This window comes from Phasianus colchicus, chromosome 7 (assembly GCF_987193195.1).
Source record: "Phasianus colchicus chromosome 7, bPhaCol1.hap1.1, whole genome shotgun sequence".
In the NCBI taxonomy this organism is placed as follows: Eukaryota; Metazoa; Chordata; class Aves; order Galliformes; family Phasianidae; genus Phasianus; species Phasianus colchicus.
This window is the reverse complement of record NC_143442.1, coordinates 32229302-32251021: the sequence shown is the minus strand read 5'-3', so window position 1 is coordinate 32251021 and position 21720 is coordinate 32229302. Positions and strand designations below refer to the sequence as shown.

Genomic DNA, 21720 nt, shown 5'->3' with positions numbered 1-21720 from the left:
AGCCTTGCCTTTAGCTTAAAATCTGTACTCAGCTCTCAGTAGTGCCAGGGCATGTTTTGTATAGACGTCCTCAAGCAATAAGATAGAAATAGACCACTGCATTTCAATAGTCCATGTATCTGCTACTCAGAAAGTAGGGTTCCTGTTCGTTGTATGGGTATAGAGAATTGGAAGAGAAGAGGAGCTCTCTGAATATTGAATTCTGGGTCATCTCACTTCTTTAGTCCTTCAGTAGCAAAGGAGGCTCATAATATTTTGCTTTAATATGCTAAAGACAAAAAGTCTTGTAATTTCTGTACAGTGCCTTGCAAGAGTCTCTAAGTATGCCAACATTTGGTGACTAGCTGAAAAGGAAGAGATGGCTGATGGCTAGAAGACCAGTAAGGAAAAAAGCCCAAAAGCTCTCCACTGTGATGCTGGGTAGTTTTAATTTCCCAGCGAGTTCACAGTGAGTAAAGAAAAGCAAGTTGTTTCAACTTGCATCTAAATAGGGTAGTTTGGAATGTATCTGCAATCTCAAGAGGTATTAACAAAGATTAAGCATTGAATGTAGGTATAATTTACCAACAGGAAGTTTTTCTGTGTAGGACAGTTGAAGGCAATATTATAGGAGTCTCTGTTTTTGTGCAAAAGTTTCTTCTGTGTGTAAAAGCTGGAACTGAATGGCACTGGACAGATGACCCAGTTATAGTGTCAATCCTTTTGTTGTTTGTTTTTTTTTTTTTTTGTCAGAATGACAGGAAATATACACTGGACATCTGAAAACAGTTCAGTAAAGTTTCAACACTACAACCTATTGCTACATTGTAGTTTATTGCACATTCTGATTATTTTTTTAAACATTTTTTTAACACTGGTTTGTCTTAAACTTGAATCTTGCCTCAATGTCTGATGCTATAATCTTTGATGCAAGGTTGTTTTTTTAATTAAAAGTTATTTCTATATATATATATATATACATATATATTTTGTTGTACGTAGTCTGAATTTGCTGGCCTTCTAGAAGCGATGAATCCATAGTGATGCTTCCTCTTGGCACAGAGACCTGCTCAGCCAAGGAAGGGCTCTGCAAGCACACAAATGCCAGTGGCACAAAGCTGTGCTGCCATACCAAAGCTGCACTGGTGCCCTGAGGCCAAGGTTGCCCCCAGCATCTACCTACAGAAGTGACCATTTCGTCTCATCCTGCATGCGTATCTGCTGCTAGGAAAAGCCTTCAGAAAGCTGTATGCCACCAGTGTTTGCAGGGCTCTTCCACTACGTGCAGCCCTTCAGTAAGTGGGTGTCCCTCCTTACCCACTTCACTGTAAGGTCAGGGCTTCCTGCCGTGTGATTCCTGACATATGTGAGCAGTTCTGCAGTTCAGAGCTGGGACAGAGCCACAGCAAGTAAGGCAGCCTGCTCGCTCCCTGATGTGTCCTGAAGATGCAGTCAGGAAATGGAAACACATTCCCAGCATTGCATGGGAAGAAGCAAGAGGAGAGGGGTTTTCCAGATCTATTCAAGGAGAGGGAGGTGAAGAGAGTTGAAATGTGAGAAAAGAGACAGATGACCCAAGTTTGGTCAGACTCACGTGCTGTAAAGCTGCTCTTCATGGCTGTACAGTAACCAGCTGTAGTGTCCCACTGAACCATTGTGCTGCTTTAAGGGTCAGCCTCCACCGTGCTGCTCTAAAGCAGCTGTTTGTTAGCTTGCCAGATGCAAGTCAGCGTAAGCAGAATTCCTTTTGTCCTCTCTTCATATGCATTTGCTCAGCCATTGTGGGAAATAGTGCCTCACAACAAAACAGCTAGGCAAAGACAGGCTGAGCAGCCAGGAGACTGAAAAACATACTGGACAAACCATAAAAGTGCATGTCTGGTCCTATCCCACCCTATCCTGTCCAAAGCCTTTTCTCTTACCCTCTGGCTCTCAGCTCACTCCACCTGCAGCAGTGAGCTGCAACCACTCGCCTTGCACAGAGAGCTGCCCAAGCAGCCACGGGCTGGAGAGCTCCAGCAGTGCACAGAGCCTCCCAGGGTGAGCAGCACGTGCAGGCACAGCGGGCAAAGGCCAGGGAGGGAGGGTGGCCAAGAGGAAGTGGCAGTTGCTTTTCTCATGTCACTGCAAGAACACCTTCAACCACAGCACTAGAAGCAGTGCTAGCAGCTCTTACAAAGGCTGACTGTTAAATACAAACTTAAACATAAGCAACAACCCCCTCTCCCAAAACTCAGGTGTTGCAGCCGCATAAAGAATGCAGTTTCCCTGTCACCATTTTCAATAGACATATTCTGCTCCCTGCTGCTATGGGGGTTAAAGTACTTCACCTCTGCATCCAGGCACCTTAGCAGAATGTAAGTGCCAATACAAGCTTCTAAAACCCATTAAAATTAAACCATTTTTTCTGAAGCTGTGCTTGAACCACACGTCCAGTCCCAGCCTTGCTCAGGATGTGTCCAAATGTCTTTACCCTGTCCTCAGTGCTGACAGTGCCTCAGCTCCCCTGGCTGCTGAGTGTGGGTGACTTGCCCTCAGTTTCCTCCTTCCACTGTTGCCAAAATTCTGATCTGTCAGAGCACTGTAACAGTTCTGGTGTTTGCTGAGCCCTGTGGATACTCAGTAAGACTACCAGCTGTCCTGTTGGTGCTCAGTCCTGCTATTGGAGTGCCTCTGCAGTAGGAATACATCACCGAATACAGGAGGAGAGGCTTAAATGCAGCCTAACATACAACTTTCCAGTATGTGTCAAGGCACTAAACAAGACAAGTGCTATAGGCAGAAGAACAACCATTGCTACTGTTACTGCTGCAGATTGTTCAGCTTTGTGGTTACAATTAGCTTTAACCTGAGGTTTATAAGAGGACACTGCCACAGCAACCAGCTGCACAGTGCATTCTGGGTGGATTTACAGGGAAAGAAACAATTAAGCAATGTTCCTGTGTGTGTAGTGTATCTCACAGCACTGCTAAGCCAAGACTCAGTGCAAGTATGAACTTGAAGATTTAAACAGTGACAAAGTGACTACAGCATGTAAAGAAAACATACCGCATTGTTGTATGCTCAGAACACAGCACAGTGCCTTCAGTTAAACAGCATGACTTCGGGCCTATTTTTTTCTAAAACAACGGAATGGTCATCCCAGCTTCAGAGCAGCTGTAGGACACAAATACTGCTTTCAAAAGCACAAGAAGTCACACTTCCAACTCCTGCACTAACTCTGCATAGCTGTTTGTTGGCTGCTCAGCCTACATTTCAGGTACCAGAGCTCTATTTCTATACGCACAATGCATATAGACTCTACCCAGCTTCTTTCTGGCATGCACCAGCCACACAGACTATCATCTTGCTTAGCCAGGCTGCGGCTGCTGAGCCTTCTGCTGTGTTCCCCCAGAGCAGCAGACAGTTTGCAACCCTTCTGTCATTAGTCCAGGAAAAAATACCGCACAGAATACCATGAAAATTTAAAGGGGGGAGCAAGGCTAATTAGAGCCACAGGAGGAAAGTCTTAGCTAAAATGCCCTGCTAAGGTCTTCCTCCAGTTTTGAGCTCTCCTACTTCATGTGTCCAAACCAGACATGATAGAGCAAAGAACTGGAAAGTATGAGAACTGTTCAGGTTAGTTACCAAGAGGAGAGTTAAGCTATTTAGCAGCTAAAGAAATAAACTCCTCTATCGCCTGCATTTCAACCTACATGCAACAAAATTGCTTCTAAATCACTGACTTGGGTAAATGCATGAACTAAAGAGGGCATAGGTCAAGATAATGCATTTTAACATTCTTCTACAGAATCCTGTCGCTTGAATCAATATTTGAAAGGTAAAAAGTACTCCCCAGTTTTTGGGACCTGGTAAAGATGTTTCACCGACTTGTTTGGTATTTGAACCACTTATGTAAATCAAGTGGTTCCATGCAGTAAAAGCAAAACACAGAAGTGTTTCTGACAATCACACATGGGATTCCTACACCTAACTAAGTGCACTTTTCCCAAACTATTCATTTTTAATAGCTTAAGGGAGACTTACCACAGCAGAAGTGTGTTTAATGCAGACAATGGAAAAGTTTTGCAGGAACGCACAGACCAAATGACAAACACAGACAGCGAAAGGCAGGTTCATTAGTCTCCCACAAGGTAACAGCCTGTAGCGGTGCTACACTCTTCTAGCAAGCAAAGATCGACTGAACTGCAGTTCAGCCAGCATTACAAGTTGTGCCACACAATTAGCCTCCACAGAATCAAGAAACAGGTTCAAACCATTGCATTTCCAACCCTGAAAGACAGCCAGACAGTTTTTCACTGCTGCTTGCTTCATTGCAGCGAAGGAATGATTCCTCTGTTCAGCAGCAACAAGTTTCCACGATTAATGTTCATCCAGCCCTCCCTTAGCACGAGAAACAAGGGTTTTCCTGTGCGCCCAGAGCCTTCTGGAGCACTGCTCGGGTAGGTCTCACCGATCCAGACACCGCTTCTGAGCAGCTTCTGAACACACATTCCTTAGCAGATTGATCACAGATCTCGGATCTGCGCTCTTCATAATGGCACTGCCAGACACAATCATATTTGCACCCGCCTGGAAGACATTAAACACCCGCTCAGTGACATGGGACACAAGTAAGGGCAGCGCCCGACGCCAGGCCGAAGGACAAAGGAGCACCGCTTGCAGGCGCAGGTACGGCGCCTCTCCCTGCCGCAGCTGCGCCTCCCCGGCAGTAACTTCCTCGTCCCGCTGCTACCCGAGCATACGAGGAACGCGGCTTTCGCTTAGGAGGCTCCGGAAGCCACAGCTAAAACGAGCGCGAGCTCAGACCCCGCGCGACGCCGCCATCGCCTGCCTCGCCGTTCGCTCTGACCACAAAGCACCCGAAGGCGGCTCCTCCCGCACGCCATTTCCCAGGGGCGGCGACGCCCCCGGGCCGCCCGAGCGCAGCTCCTCACCTCGGCACACTTGTGGATGGTGTCAGGCCCGACTCCTCCGTCCACCTCGATGTCCAGCGACGGGAACTGCGTCCTCAGCCACTGCACCTGAGGGCACACAGCGAGGGAGGCGCGGCGTCACTCCGGGCCGAGCGAGCGCCGGGAGCCCGGCACGAGGCGGACGCCGGGCTCACCTTCGGCATCATGTCTTCCATGAACTTCTGCCCCCCGAAGCCCGGCTCCACCGTCATCACCAGGGCCACGTCGATCTGGCCGGCCCACGGCGCCAGCTGCTCCACCGCGGTGCCGGGTTTGACGGCCAGCCCCACCTGCCGAGAGGAGAAGAACGGTCGGGGAACGCGCGGCTCCCGGCCCCGCGCGGCTCCCGGCCCCGCACTCACCTTCATGCCGTTCTCGCGGATGTCCTTAATGAGCGCGCCGGGGCCGTCGGTGGCCTCCAGGTGGAAGGTGTACTGGCTGGCGCCGGCCACGGCCATGGGCTGCACCCACTGCTCGGGCCGGGCCACCATCATGTGCACGTCTGCGGGCGGCGGGCCGTCAGGGAGAGCCCCGCCGGGCCGCGCGCCGCGCCGCCCCCGCCCGCTTACCGAAGAAGGGCTCCCGGCCCAGCCGCTTGCGCAGGCTCTCCACCACGGGGTGCCCGAAGGTGATGTTCGGCACGAAGTGCCTTGGGGCCGAACACACAGCACGTTACCGCCGCGCGCCGCGCCGCGCCGCCCCGCCTCGCGCCCGCCTCGCGCCGCGGCCGTTACCCGTCCATTACATCCAGGTGCAGGTAGTCGGCCCCGCAGTCCAGCATGCGGCTGCACTCGGCGCCCAGCGCCGCCAGGTCGCTGTTGAGGATGGACGGCCCGATCCGGCACCCCGACGCCATGGCCGCCGCCGGGCCTCCGCGCGTGCGCCGCCGCCGCGAGGCGTCACGGGACGGGCGGCACCGCCCCCAGCAGCGCCATCTTCGCCCCGTGCGGGACGGGCGCGGCGCGGGACTCAACCGAGCGAACCGCCCGAACGAACCCAGACGCCGCTTAGGACGGCGCGGCCCCGAGCGCGGCGCGGCCCGGCGGTGGCCGCGGCTGTCGGACGGCACGCGGGCCGGCGGCTCTGCGGGCCCGGGCAGCGCGGCGCGGCAGCAAACACAGACACGGCTCTGTCCTTCTGCCTCTGTATTTAGGCCTCGGAACAACATGTGCATAAAATGGCGAGGCGGCAGGACCGACGGAAACACGGACGGGTTCGACAGCACGCGCGCTTAAGGCCTCTAACGCTAAGGGAGCGGCGCCGTTTGCGCTCACAGCAGAAACGCGGCGGTTCTGTTAGAGATACAGAAGAAAAGCCAAAGCACAGCTGAGCACCGGCGCGGAACGCGGCGCAGCACCAACGGGCTGCAGCACACGGCAGGCACCGGGCCGATGGGAAACACACGGAGACGCAGCGCTGCACGGCCGGCTGCACCGCGTGCCGGCAGGGACACGTGGGAAACAGGCGTTCTAGGCCTGCCTATGGCTTGCTGCTGCAGGGTCACTGCTGGCAGAGGGAGACCTTAATGCAATTCGTATGACATACACTTACATAAATCAGATTGTTAATTGCTGCTGCAGTACACAGTGAGGCCCCCGCTCTCATTAAGGCCAGTCCTCCCTTCTTGTTTCCAACACAAGGTCACTGGATGCAATGCACCCCGAGCTCTGTGCTGCACTGCAGCAGTTTGCTCGGCCTGCACCCAAGCTCTCCTCCTGCTGCCCACCTGCACCCAGCCTACCTGGGGCTGTCAAAGTGAGGCTATGTTTTATCTCACTTGTGCATCACTGTTAGCAGTAACACTTCTACAACTGGCATTTGAGCTAGGAGCTGATGCAGAGCGCTCAGCTACAGGAGGCTGGCGCTGGCTGCAGCATGCTGAGGAGATAAGAAGGGCAGAGCACAGTGTGGTCAGCAAAGCAAGCACCTGTCATTCGGGATGCCCAATGAGCAGCAGCTCTAAGGCTGCCACCCCATCATCTCCCTTACAAACCACGTAAGCTTTAAAGCTGCATTAGTGCACCACCTACAGATGGATGGACAGACAGATTAATAAAGAGATACAGTTTGCCCCCCGTGCAGTGGAAGCAGCATGTGCTCAGTGCCCCTGCGCTTGGGATGGCTTTTGCTGTCAGCTGCAGGAGTTGGATGCGCACAGGATCCCTCCTGACAGCTCCCATCAAATGTGAGCCTTTGGCAGACGCCGGGCAGCACGGCCCAGGGCTGCACGGGTTGGAACACGACTGCAACCTGCTGCTGCCACGTGTGCACATCGTTCTTCACAACGCAGTAAAATGTGCACGCTGCACCACAGCAGTGAGACAAGCGTTTGTAGCGCGGTATTTCAACAGCTCCCAGGGAGATGCTGGCAAGAGACACGAGTCCTTGCCTTGGAGATGGAGAGGATATCGCTCCATCTTCACAGTCAGGCTGCTTTATGACGCACACGTTCAAATTACAAGCCCCAGGGGCCAAACTGGTAATGAGCACATTTTGCAAACTCTCACAGTGATCTGAAGCATTTTTCTCTGCACAATAACACCACAGTCACAAACCGCAGTATCTAGTCCTTCTCACAGACACTGGAAAAGGCTGCATGGGAGTCCCAAAGCACAGGGTGACTTTGGGCACTGCTTATGATTTCATGGCTTGATTCACAGCTGGTTTGCAGTTTGTCCCTAAGCAGCTAATGGCTACATTCACATGTCCCAGTAATTCTGCTACAGACATACAATACAAACATATCTCGCACTTGCAGCCATCAATGTTACACACATAAAATGGAACCTTTTTAAATAGAATCTCAGCATGCCAAAAATAGATTCTTTCATAAGTTTCTGCCCTGCAATATCCATCTTTTGTTTGCAAAGTACATATATATTTGTATGTTTGCATCTATAAGGAACACGAAAATACCATATATAAATATTTACTTTAAATCCCTATATCTAAGTACGTAAGACAGCATCAGTGGAGGAGCTGCAAGGTACCAAAAGGTCCACGCATTCCTGATGTGGTTCCCTAGGTGGTTTTCTTTTTAAGCTGTGTATCACCCAGTACACAAAAGCAGGACAGCGTGGAGTATGTATACCATCTGCAGACCACTCACCCCCTGTCCATCTCTCTCTGTGCACAGCACGTGCATTCCTTTGTATGGTATGCACTGTATTTAGTTTTACAGAGCAAATATTTTTGTAGCAGGAGGGCAGCATCTTACAGAGTGGAATGACACCAACAGATAAAAGTAAACTCAACTAAAGTCTGCAGTGCCAAAAAAATTAAAAAGGAAACAAAAATGTTTAATTGCTCCACGGTGCTTATCATTGCTCTGCAAGTAAGAAACAATGGTCCCAGGCTCGTAAAAGTCAAGCTTTAGATTGGTACTTTTTGTCAGTGTTTTCACTGTTGGTACTAAGCTGTAAAAGCCTGGCATCCAGCTACTGCATAACCAGCCCTCTTCTCAACACAGCTACAAAAATAAATCTCCAAAGAGGTCTCTCACTCTCTTTCCTTGCACAGTACCTCAGCCTGCTTACCCAGAGAGGCTGCCTATCACAGTGCACGGCTGCCACATCAGGGCTTTGTAGACCACACACATTTGCCCACACACCCATACCCTGAGAATTTTGTACAAATTCTCTGCTCCTACAGTCTTGCCCTGGATATAAATAGATTCCTCATACAGAAATTTGCCAGTCTATAGCAACAGGCTGTTAGCTCTATTCTGCTTCTGGATAATAAAGTGCTCTTAATTAGTTACTAGTTACCGGGGAACTCAAAGGAGAAGGTACAGTTTTCTCTTCCTCCTGCCACTCCTGTACCTCCCCAAGAGTTAAACATGAGATTCATCCAGGTCGACGTCCGTCTCCCCAAGCTCCACATGTGTGAAGCTGAAGTGAGTGGCCAGCAAGGGGTTTTCCATCCCGTTGTCCTCACTGATGTGAAGGACTGTGTCCCCGTGCTGCAGCAAGCTGGTGGTCTCGAGGCCAGCATAGTCCTCGGTGTCAGAGAGCTGTGTGGGTGGTGTGCTTTGTGCTGTGGCTGGCCGGGACTCCACGCTCTCCTCTTTCTCCTCAGCAGAAAGTGCCTCGCTCTGCAGGAGAGGAGAGCCAGTGGTTAGGCTCAGAGAAAGAGGGAGAGGGCAGGAAAAAAAAGCAAGGGAACATTTGTGAAATATTTTCTTATTCTGAACTACTGTTTTGCCATTAAGGGGTCAGGTAATTGCAGATTTTAAGTCCATAATGTTCTACCCTCACAATTTTTGCTGGTGAATCAAATTTGTAATATTGTTATCTGCAATAACCAGAAAAGTTGCCTGCTTTCAGTTTTTAACTCTTTGCCATTTCATTGTTTAGTATATTTTCAACAAGAGCTTCTTATATTCATTCATGGCAAAGGCCATGCACCCAAAAGATGTGAGATGTCTGGGTGTGTAAAGATCTCAGTGTCACAGTGCAGTCTCAGCGTGTTGAAATGGTGATCATGATTATCTGCACTGTGCTCAGTGGTGTCCAACACAGAAAGGTTGAGCTAAGCAGCTCCTTTGGAAACATGATGCTGTCGACACAACCCCCCTGAGTTTTTGCAGGAATCCTTCCTGAAGGACTCACTGCTCATAAAATGAGGAACCAGTCAAAATCTCACACAGTCCACAAGGACTTGTGGGTCTGATGGCAAGATGTAAAGAGAAGAAGCAGGGATTTGCAAACTAAGAATCGTTGCAAAGGTCGAGAGGTGAGGGGTTGATAAAATTCAGCCTAAAAAAAAAGACAGTCTTTACTCATTAGCAGGTTTTCATCATACTGCTGTAGTACAGCTATATCTATCTGCCCTGCAACTTAAGTTGTTGAGGCTGAGATGAAGCAGCAGGCAGACACACACGATAAAATCGTTGGATATGCTACCTGGCCAGTGGTCTGGCTATGGAGATCAGCTACAACGACGGCAGGTGAGGACGTCAGCACAGGTTTACTTGGTGCTTCCTGCTTGCTGCTCTCCTGAGGGCTGCTGTGGCTGCAGCCCTGCTGCTGGGCAGCTGAACCTGGGGATTTGGCTGGGGATGGTGGTGTTGCCTCCGGCTGGGCTTCAGTGAAAGTCACCGAACGCTTCTGCTCCGCTGAGAGGTGCAAAGCCCAGAAAATTGAATATTAAGATACTGTAATTTGGGAAGGAAAACAGAACAAAAGCAGACAGCATCCCTAGCATTTTTACAAGCAAGATAGGGTTCCTCATTCATTCCATCTTTATAAGCTGTCTAAATGGCATCCAATTCATAGGCTTCCTCTGAAGCCATAGCAAGAGTCATGGTTCTCCTGAAGACTACTGACCCTACCTGTCTTTGTCATGGCTCAATGAGCCACCCAAAACATCTTTCCATCCCTGAATGTAGTGTATTGGATTCCCATGTAAGGGAAAGGAAGGCTAGGGCGTAAATATAAAAGGAAGTTGCAGGAAATTTGAAAAAAGAAAGCGAGGAGCTGACTGCCTCTCATTCCTGCCACTCACTAAGTCCACTACCTGGACTAAAACTCAACCATGAAACGAATAACCTTGCTCTCACCCTTTGTTATTCCAGTAAAGTTTTATGTTCCAAACATCTCCAGCAGTACTGTTAGCCCAGCAGTCCTGGCTGAGCAATTAGAAACCCAGGAAGTTCTCAATAAACCTTTGCTCTTCCAGGTGTTTACTCCAAAGTTAACTGCTTACTTCAGATGTGCAGAATGCAGCTACCTGTTCTGCTTGACAGCGCTGACTCGTATTCATTTTCATATACAGCCCTTAAAACTCTGAACTGCAAAGCTTCCAAATGGTGGAAATTTTTTTTTCTTCCACTCTCACTAGCATCTTCAGAATAGGCACATCTGGAGGTTTTGGACAAGGAATGAAGGACACCTGTACCCTAAATTCTCCACAGCTTTAAGAAACGTGATCATTGTCTAGTCCAGCTTCACCTTGCTGGCTTTTAGAGAAACCATTCAACCATAGCTGATAGGATAATCCACTTGCTAAAAAAAAGAATAAACCCGGTGATGCTTCACTCTAGTAACATTTCCCAGCCCTTACCAAATGGAATTGAACATAAACTAGTTAACAATGGCACCTCTTATTTCCACAAAGTAGCTGAAAACAGCTTACATACCCTTCAAATATACTAACTTTTCCTCTGATCTAGAGCAACAACCAAGTATTTTCCACTTTAGAATATGAAGTGCTGGTTCTGAACATGCAGTACAGCCCTACCACTTGGTTTTGGTTTTGGCTGGATGCTCCGTCGAGTGGTTGAAAGTCGAGCTCCGTGGCGGCTACGAGGTTCAGTCTGAGTTTTCTGACGTGACAGCAGTGGTCGTCGAAGCTAGATATTGGAAGAAAGAGCCATGTTAGGGTGAGGTGTGTTCATATAACACATAACCCCTGCAGGAAGGATACAGATACATACTTTAATGTTTCTATGTCTCAGACATCCCCTTCATATTAAAACTTCTGTGGTTTATCTTTTCAGTTTCGCTATCAAATGCAATCAGTGCACTTTGGGTAACATCCTTTGAGTTTGAAAACAAACTAACCAACCAGTAAAAGCAACAAAAACCCGCAGAGGAAAGATTCAGAGAGTTCAACAGAAAGTACGGCTTCTTTTGGAGGGTTTGTCAGGTCTCACAGCTACAGATTTGCAGTACTTGCTAACTCGAGTATCACAAATTATGTAAAAGGGACATGTCACATCCAGAAATCATTTCAGAACAGATACAGACTAGAAAAAACAACCAAGGCCTGTTCACTCACCTGCCGTAGACCTCTCTTCCGCCCCAGGGGTTGCTGCAGAAGGAGGTTCTGCTGCCCTGGCTCACTTTGCACGCTTGCCACCCTGTTGGATATCGACAGCATTAGGTCAAGCACAGAAGCAACTTGTATAACTAGCAGGAATCCTGGCAATTGTGACTAAAATAAATAAATAGATAGATCAACCACTAATGGCACGGTCACTTCAAAGAGCACATACTGTCTTTGAAGGATGGTGGGAACGTGTCTGTCGGGTTTTGGCTTCCAAGGCTTAGGAGAGGGTGGGAGGTGGAGTCATGGCATTCAGGACTTGGCCACGCACAGGTAGCATCCAACTATAAATAACTGCAAATTTCAGTTTTCAGTCATTGATTGATGCATCCCACTGAGCAACACTCACTTCTCTGCATCCTTTGCCACATGGGCTTCGTCAACAAAGGCAAGAATATCAGCTTCCTAGTTCTAAAACCTTGTTTGCTTTTCATTTTTTTCCATGGACAATGTTGTAAAAGCTTTTTTTTTTTTTTTTTTTCTCCCAAAGGGACTCCACAGCCTCATCACAATTTTGTCATCTGGTTTTAATTTCAATTTAAGTCAACAAACAAAAAACAAACACAAAGTGACAAAGGATCTATTCACATAATGGATGCATGAGTTATGTGAACAAGGCCCCACACTCAACACTTGCAGCCTTGAGTCTCTGTGGCTAACAGATGAAAGATACAAGTGAACATAAAATTCATATATACATAGAAGCGCACATTTTTAGTTTTTAATATCTTGGCACAAAACAATCTTTAGCAATAAAACAGACTCAGCTACATACCATCTCATTCTACTATTCAACTGATCATTAAATCTACTTCCTATAAAAATACCGCCCGCCCCTCATTTTTATCAAGTACTGTATTCTTCCCAACAATTAAAAGTTGGTCATTTAGCAGGCAGTGGTCACAAAACATAATAGCTGAATGAACTATGTCTGAAAGACATATGGTTACAATAGCAACTAACATTTAGATGGGCTTTCTTTAAATAAGGCAGCTTCCTATTTGGGAGAGGCTGGAATCCACTGAGCCACACGTCCTATTTAAGCAACCTCCAGCTATAGCTGGTGTGCACTGTAGAAGATTTGGTATTAGAATCCGTTTTGCTTATCTGTTTTGCTTTTGGCCTGGCTTAATCTAAAGAAAAGCAACATTCTTTTCTCTACATGTTTTCCTTGGATCTTCCCTAGAGGAGCTCAGTACCACCAACAGAGTAAAGGTTCACTATCTGACCTAATGTGAGCAAAGAAAGAAGACAAAACTAAGGTTTGACGTGGTCAGACAAGACATGGAGGGTGTCTGTGGAGAGGCTTAAGAAGTTCTGTCTCCTAAACAGCTCACTGCTCCCTTTGGCAGAAGTCACTGCTCTCTGTAAGTTTGGTAGAACGGAACATGTGAGCTTTCCGGCTGCTTCAGGTCAAAGTCTGGTTAACTGAGCTGAAAGTCCTCTTCCTTGCTCCCTTATCAGTTTAAACCGAAGCCAGACTTTGCACTAAACTGTATGCATTTCCAAAAGCTTTGTGGTGAGACAGCTGGCAACTTCACGAGAGAGACACTACCTTCAGTCCCTGAGGCTGTTTCTCTTCTCATTGTCTGACCACAACGTCATAATCCTAGCCATGCCTGTGGCAATCTCACCACAGCTGTGCTGGTTTGGAAAAAAGGAAAAGCTTCTGCAAGCTCAAAGCCAGAACAAACAAAGATATATTTGAGTCCTTTTCTCCCTCAGACAGCTCCTCCAAATGAGATCACCAGCCTCTGGAACATATTTTCCAGCTTTTACATAGGGTATTGACATGATTTACATACAAAAACATCCTAAACAACATGCAAACACCTGCGTATGAATAAGCAGAGTCCTCAGTTACTTCCTGTGAGCAGAACTGTGTTCTTGTCCTTACTAAAGCAAAGAGACTACACTTAAATGGGCCTTTTGATTTGTGCTCCAGACTATCAAAATGTACAGCTTGTAGAAATTTCCTAATCTTCTGCTTCTAGAGTTACACAAAACCTTATTCCACTGACTTTTAAGAAGTTTTAAGGGTAATTGCCAGTATGGGACTTAAATAAGAATTGGCTGGAGAAGGCCTTGAAAGAATTTTTTTCTATTGGACTAGCACTGTTAAAATGTCTGATGAAGGAGCAGCAGCTCTTAAGTTAGATGAGTGAGGAGATATACTTGTCTGTAGCAGGAAGACTACAGTCTTATACAGTACAAAACACTGTTTATAGTGGTGAGACAAACTCACTTCACGTGCATCATGAAACTACTTTGAAAAGGTCATTAGATAAAGAGAACACGTGGACCACGTGAAGGCACAGAGGTTACACAAAGAAAAAAAAGACACCCATGGAGTAATCTGTGCGGTGAAGACAGACGATAGAGAGGTGAGCAACAGAAAGGCTGGATTTCTTGTCTTCCTGCTAGAGTCTGGGATTTTCAGCCTAACTAAAATCATAAGTGAAATGAGTTTAGTGCTGGTGTATGTTTATTTCCAGTACTGAATCATTACAGTAATTGACATAATTCAGGATGATCTTATGAGCTGAAATTGCAGATAATTATTGCAGGCAAATGCTGGATTGGAGAGCAGCACAGTTTTGCAGAGCTGTCTGTGCACAGCACAGTCCTGATGTGGCTCTGCCTTTTTGCCTTTTGTCCCCGAATTTTGAAGAAGGGAAGAGAAGGGAGGGAGAAGGAGAGTCATAAAGACCACAAATTTCACATGAGCGGCTGAAATTTCAGATACAGCTTTTCACTTTGTGTGAGTCTGTTTTCACATCAAAGCAAGCTCTGCTGATCGTATTTCCATGAAAATGAACGTGGCAGACAGATTGTTGACTCTGCGTCAGCCTTCCGTCCTCTCCTGTCTCTCCTTGTTTACCAGACCTGACCAGGAGCACACTGTTTTTCAGGCAGCCTGTGGGACCCAATCAAAGAACACTACATCAAATGGCGTTTCAGCTGACAGTACCTTTCCCTCCTGTGGAAACGTGATCAATAAGAAAGGTTTTGCTGCACGACATACGTCAGATTTATTTGGGAATAACAAAACAGAAAAATTTCCTGCCCATCACAAAGATGCTCTGTCACTCCCTGAGTAACTCTGTCAGAGTTTTTATCCTTGCAGTAATGTTACTTCCATTTCATAGTTATGGCAGAGACAGGTGAGCAAAAGATCAGACAAACCCAGCTTCATGGAAGTGTGCCACCAGCACTGCAAGAAATGACAGCCAGTCACACAGTGGGGGTTAAGACAAACTTCGTCACACTGGTAATTAATAAGTGATGTTCATAAATTACAAGAAACCATGCAGCCAAAAAAAAAAAAAGATAAAAGAGGAAAACTAAACAAAGGATGCAAGGAGTTTAAAGGTCTGTTAAAAAGGTGTACATGCTTGCCAAGCCACTGCGGTAGGATTTACACACTAAAAGACATCTGAGTGAGGAGGGTTAGCGGACAAAGACCAATGGAAAATGTAGATAAACTCCAGCTCCTGTATTCCCAGACACATGGTGCTGGTGTTAGATTTGCTATGCTTGCCCTGACAATATGGATTTGCTCTGATCTTCCCTGTCAGGTACCATGAAGGTAGGGTAGGCATAGCTATAAACATTAACAGACAATGCCTTTGTGCAATGGATTTCCATTACAGTGAATTCTCATTTTTCTTCCTTTCCTGATCTGGGGGAAATGCGCTCTCCTCTGATTACAAACACAACAGTTCATGATGCTGGGTGCAAACGTTCCTCAGCCCTGCAGCCCATGCTATCTGTTTACTTCTGAGCACTTAAATGCCATTCCCTTCCTGTCTTCCCTGCTATTCTGCATAGCTGGCTATAACTGTTATAGAACAAAGGGGAAGACTCTACTCGTTCTTCTATTCCTCACTATTTATTTAATTTATTTAAAACTCCTACTCTCTATAAGGGTTTAATGTCGATGTGATTTATTTCTTTGTGTCAGTTACGATTAAATTTGGGTCTTAAATTCAGAAGGCAATCCTCAACAGTTGTCACTGTGTTCCAATCAAAGTTATGTGAGAAAAACTGAAGCCTACTTTATTCAAAGCTAATGTTCCTAAATGTAAAAACACATTTATTCTATCCTGTGATCCCCATAGCACAGTAATCTCCTACACTGTCTGCTTCATTACTTCTGTGCTTTAGAGGAGGAATCCAATTTGCAAATTTAACAGTGCATTTGAAATGACTTCTCTTGCTCACAGAAATGTAATCTAGCTTTTTCATATGAGCTTGCAGTATTTCCTTGTCCTCTTTATTTCTAAGGTTTTGCAACCCTGATGCCTGCTCCTTGAAATAAATAATAACCTCTACTGAAATGACTCCTAAATACATCTGTTAAGCTCTTTATCCAAGAAAAGCCCTGTATCACAGAGCAGGGTGGAAGATACAGTGTCCAGCAAGATCTGGTGTGACAAATTACTAAGAACCCACTGTACAGTTGATTATATTTCAGGGTTTAAAGTAAATTACTGCTTTTGAACTCATCTGTTGATTTAGTTGTCTCACATTGCTCGGCCCAGTCACCATTATTAGAAGTGGCTCCCACTTAAAAAGATCAAAACATTTCAAACTCAACACTGATACAGCCTGGTATCAGGACATGATAGCTTCAACTCAGATATGGACCTTCTTTTCTCATCTTCCTCAACTGGGATGAGCTTTTAGTTCTACATCTGAGATAACCCTTAGCTTCTTTGGTTGAATCACTTTGTTTTAAGCCCCAAAACTAGCTCAGATGAACACGCAATCAATTTTGCTGTAACATGGAAACAGATTACCACTTTCCTGCCTCTGCCGACAAGCTGATGTCTTTTCCTAATGCTGTTCCTAGAGTGGCACCATTTAAAAGCCAATCTGCCAAAGCAGGATTCAAGTACACAAAGAACAGCGTGAATCATAGGATGATCTTAGTGACACAACCAATGATAAACTCTCCACTTGTCACCCGAGAAGAACGAACAAATGAATAGAGCAGCCTGTCCCCACCCCAAAAAGCAACTACTGGCATGTAAAATCTAAGTAACAAAATGAAAGCTGTTCACACAAATGCCTCTCAGTGCATCTACATCTTCAGCTGGTGCAGCCAAGTAATGAAGTAGTGTGTTTTCTACTCTGCAGCCAACGTAAGGGGTCTTGTTCTTCTGGAAAGAAAGAGAGGTGCTCTTGGGCCTCATGAGAGCTCCCTGACCTTGTGAGGACAGGCTGAGAGGCGTGAGCAGAGACTGTAAGGATGACTAGTACAGCCAAGGTGGGTCTTAAAGGTGCAGACCTCCCTTCTAGGCTCTCTCCTGATGCATTTGACAGGCACGGCCCTATCAGTGCTTGCACACAAATTCCCCTATCCACAGGAAATGCTGAACAGCTTGGCCCAAACTCCAGCTCAGATGTGGCAATTTTACATATGGAATAATAGTGTTCGCCTGCAAAGCTTTCTAAAACCACCATTTGAGAAGTGCAAAAATATTGAGAATTACTGTAGAGCATCCACAGAGAACTCAGTTCCACAGGAGTTATTGTAATTAGTCTTATTAGTGAATGTTAAAGAACACAGCTTGATATTAGTATTAAATATTTTGTGGTGACAGCATTGTGAGATGAATGGAAAAACAGATGTCTCTGTTCTATATGAGCCTCCAGACTAATACTTATAACAGGCTACAGCTAATGCCTTGTGGATAATCTTTCTCATGCCTTTCACACAATTGCTAAATAAGGGGAAATCCCCATGCTAGCCAGACAGATCACTATTTCACTTGCCATTTCTCCTTCCCCTTAGCTTCCTCAAAGTATTGGCAATCAAAGCTGAAAACTGAAGGTGATTTGCTACACCTTTGACTCGCAGGCCTGAATATCAATGAGCCACAAGAGACAGAGATGGAAGAGCAACAAAAAGTGAGGGGAAGAGACAAAGGTTGGAAACAGTCTGTTTCCCAGCACACACACTGACAGACAGGTAGTGTTAACACTGTACCTAGAGAGGCTGCCCTCAGTGGCCAGGCTCGGGGAGTCATCGAGGACATTAGGTTCACTGCAGGAGGGGCAGGGAGATTAAAAATTTAGGGAAAGAAAATGCAAAAAAAGCATGCGATTGTCTCTGTTTTCAAGGGAAAAAATATCAACGGAATAAAAAAATAAAAAAGGACGGTAACATTAATTGGTCTCGCACGCTCAGCAGCACATATATGACTCAGAGGAGCTGGAAGAACATCTGATAACAGGAGCAGCCTTTAGAGGGAGTTTACGCTACATGGAGACTTCTACATCTTGGGCGTGAATCAAGGAGCTGAGGGATTCAAAAGGATGTGTTTCCACTGGTAATAAGGTATGGAACTATTTTCAAAGCCATTTTTCTGTGGTATTTTCATTTATTTTTGTTCTATTTACTTCCAGCTTCATAGAAAGCTTTTTTTTTTTTTCCCCCCTTCCCCACGAGCCAGTTCTTCTGGGTGAAAGGAAAGGCTAATCTGTCTCCCAGGAGCTACAGACCACTCTTATTCAGGTACAACTCTATGGACAAACATCTGGAAAGCAAGATCTTGTAGTGCAATGAACCTGTAAGTAAACAGCTGGAGTGATCCTGGCAAACCAGTATGCAATTGCATCGCTTTTCTACACTTCAGCCATTCTTGGACAAGCAGCCTTCTCTGCCCATCAGGAAAACATGAAAGAAAAAAAGCAATCTGCTGGGTTACCAGCAGGAAAGCAATAATAATATTACTTAGCATTAATTAGTTTAATTTGTGAGGCAGTCTGAAAGCCCAGAGACCACCTCTAACTAAAAAGGGCATGATACTGTGGGCTATGGCTGTACTTGCTGAGCTTGTACTTTCCCTCTACAGATGAAAAATGATTCTCCTAGCATACCATGCACACCAAAAGGTAGAGAATAAAGCTCACTGGTAACTGAAGTCTTCCTTTTTTTTTCCTCAGAATCACCATGACTTGGGATTGCACAAAGCAAACATTGCTGCCAGTCAGCTGTGACTCTTATGAAGTTTATACATTCAGGATTGTCATGAAGGACTGGGGACAATGCAGTCCTACACTTTAATTTTTTAAGAAACAAAGGGCTTGAATCAATTGGGTTCAAAAGTCAAACAATTTTCTATAAGCCCATTTGTGAAAAATCCCAGATAAAATCTGTGCAATTCCTCTCCTGTAAATCACCTCTCCTATCTCTGCTGGTATGTACCACAGCTGTTACTTCTCCTTCATGTATCAAGGTTATTTCTTTGCTTCCAAGCAAGACTGGGAGGGAACATTATTATTTGACTTTCTAAGGGTGGTCAAGAGAATGCAGAATTTACTGTTTAGAGGTTCAAAGGAAGTAGCATAAATTAATCTATCCACTGAAAGATATCTTTAGATAACTATGACACAGAAAAAGAGAACAATAAGTATTATTTACTTAGAACAACATAGTCACATTTAAATGCAAAACTCCTCTCAACGCTTTCTACAGATGCACATTTCCCAATTTTCTCTCTTTCTCACCACTCCATGTTAACCAGGAATAAGGCATTCAGGGGTATTCTCATCAGCAAGAACATTTCTGATTTTAAACAGTGTTAAATCTCATCTTTGAGCTTGACATTCAGTGTCTGACATGAGATAGTTGCTATCCTAGAAAGGATAATGTCTGGATGGAAGAAAACAGAGTAAGTAAAACAGGCTACCTCTGTTCCTGTCCAGCTCTGGGGATTCCTCCCCACCACCTATACAGATTGTGTATAGCGCTGTAGTTCAGTGCAGAACCCAGAATCACATCTTCTATTTTTGCTATCTACTGTAGTAGCAGAGGGAAATAACTGCTGGAAATTACCAAAACTGCTTAAATGGAAGGTTTCTAGAGATGACAGCTTGTTCTTCTTGAACTTATACAACACAAATTATCCTGGATAATCATTATTTCCAAACCAGCATCCTTGGTCCAATGCTATTTCAGGATGAATAAATGTATCATCACTATGCAGGTGATGATTCTCCTATCTTAAATCCCTGAGTTACACATAATATGTCTGCACCACTTCTGCTCTCATTAATATAATGGGAAAGGTGAAAAGCTCACATTGTTACCTTTGGCTGGGCAACATGCCCACCTCAGCCTGAGGTGCAGACATGCTGGAGAGATGGCTGGAGAATCTCCTCCTCCCAATGGCACCCATAAGGTATGCTTCTTGTTCACTTACCACACTGGGCATGCTCAAGGAGTCATCTAGAAAGAAAGATAAAAAAGAAAAAAGAACAAGAAAGGAAAGAAAACAACTCCCCCAAACACCGCCTCTGCATTTACACTTGTCAAATGATAATAGGATGTCAGTGGTGTACCCAGCACTTACTTACCAAGTTCCTAAGTCTGCAATTTTGAATATTTCCATTGGATTTTACAATCGTGGTTCAGAAAGACACAGGCATAAAACCCTGCAGGATGAGGAACACAGAGTACATGGGGCAGGGATTTATGTCTGCCTTCAGCTTATACAGCTTTCAGGAAAATGTGTTTTGAGAATTCCGTTTCCTTAAAGCTTAATCCTGTGATTAAAAAATTGTTCAGTCAATTTTTGTCATAAATGTTGTAACTGGCCATGTTACAGTAGGAATAAATGGCTGCTACCAGTATTGCAAAGCACTCTTATAAAACACATAACAAAGCAAAATGCAGGGCTGACAGCCCTTAACACCCCTTGGGACATGCATTTTAAATGTCACCAAAAAATTGGATAAATTGACTCAAGCACATCATACTGCAGCTGAGCTATGCAGACAGTTGGATTGCATTCAGGGCTGCTTGAGATTTTCAGTGCTGTTTCAAATTACATAAAGTATCTGGAAATAAATGACTCTGTTGTGGTTTTTACCACAACAACTTCTAATTATAAATAAACAAAACACAGGGGAGGTTTGGTGTCATTTTCTCTTTTCTTTTTGACCTTGTCCAATTCTGATTTATTGAAATATTATATGGCAGCCTTAAACCAAAGCAGAGCTGAGGTAACAGCAAACAGGAAGATAGCATTCCCCATTCCACACAGCAGCTCACAACTATTCTGAGGCTGAAAACGGTGTTTGTCACTGTGTAACAGAGCAATGTATGGGCAGCACAATGGTATCCACACAGGTGGATTGTGCAATGGTTAGTAATGAGCCCATCTAAAATAAAATTGAGCTGAGCCTGAGAAGTTTCAGGCTAGGTGCTCTTTCTCCAAAGGCAATTCTGCCATAACTGCACTGGCCTTTTTTTTTTTTTTTTTTTTTTTTTTTGAGCCACTGTTTTTCCCTTTTGCTTAACATCTTTCGGGAAAAATCAGCAGTCCTCCAATAAAAAAGCAAAGTGCTTGAGTTTCAAGGCATTATGGCAACCAACCGCTGTAGCACCAGAAGACAACATCCCTGCCAAAGAAGGGAGAAGCTCAAGCCTGACAACATAGAAGCAGATTTTTCTACCCTGGTTTTCAGTCATGGACAACTCAGAAGCAGATGGACAGCTCAGAGAAGCAGAGAGGAGGAGAAATTCCAAGAATAACATGAAACTCAGCTGAAATGACAAAGCAACACTGAGGTCATTGCGAATCACTCCCCAAAAAATTCACCATTCCATTCCTTTTGAACAGATACCAGAAAGCTTGGCAGCCCCAGAACCTGCCAGCTGCCCAAAAGAGAGATATCAGGCTTTTGTTGTCAGAAGGTTTAACACTTAATTTCCTCTTTGTGAATCAAGTGACACAAGCACACAAACATTCTACCCTGCAGAGACACAGCTAGATCCCATGCAGCACAAGGACAACATATCCCATGCCAGAGCATCTGGGTACAAGTGATGAGCCGGAAGTACGCAGTCAGATGAAGGTCAAAGAGGGGTCTGATTGCTAAAATCCTTATCAGCAATGTGGGGACTGCACATCAGCCTAGGTCTCACACAATAAAAGCCTGCCTG

The 21720-nt window shown here is 45.5% G+C and overlaps 2 protein-coding genes across 10 annotated transcripts in view; both read right to left on the bottom strand.

Moving 5' to 3' along the window:
* Positions 1-5827, bottom strand: part of RPE (ribulose-5-phosphate-3-epimerase) — a 48775-nt gene extending 42948 nt beyond the window's left edge. The window contains exons 1-6 of one of the 4 annotated variants that reach the window (XM_031604371.2): positions 5669-5825; positions 5504-5583; positions 5297-5436; positions 5090-5224; positions 4917-5003; positions 696-4551 (exon numbers count right to left, since the gene is read on the bottom strand). In XM_031604371.2, the coding sequence (XP_031460231.1) occupies positions 4429-4551; positions 4917-5003; positions 5090-5224; positions 5297-5436; positions 5504-5583; positions 5669-5790 (687 nt within the window). In that variant the 5' untranslated portion in view covers positions 5791-5825 and the 3' untranslated portion in view covers positions 696-4428. Of the gene's footprint in view, positions 1-695; positions 4552-4916; positions 5004-5089; positions 5437-5503; positions 5584-5668 lie in introns of those variants that run through there. The other 3 variants (XM_031604373.2, XR_016468438.1, XM_031604370.2) reach the window with 3 other exon arrangements.
* A 148-nt stretch (positions 5828-5975) lies between these two features.
* UNC80 (unc-80 subunit of NALCN channel complex) overlaps positions 5976-21720 on the bottom strand; it is a 121539-nt gene continuing 105794 nt past the window's right edge. For 5 of the 6 annotated variants that reach the window (XM_090144416.1, XM_090144419.1, XM_090144420.1 and 2 more), the window contains 6 exons: positions 19863-20001; positions 17758-17814; positions 11715-11796; positions 11175-11286; positions 9839-10050; positions 5976-9027 (listed from right to left, as the gene is read on the bottom strand). In XM_090144416.1, coding sequence (XP_090000542.1) covers positions 8767-9027; positions 9839-10050; positions 11175-11286; positions 11715-11796; positions 17758-17814; positions 19863-20001 — 863 coding nt within the window. In that variant the 3' untranslated portion in view covers positions 5976-8766. The remainder of the gene's footprint in view (positions 9028-9838; positions 10051-11174; positions 11287-11714; positions 11797-17757; positions 17815-19862; positions 20002-21720) is intronic. The other variant, XM_090144421.1, reaches the window with a different exon arrangement.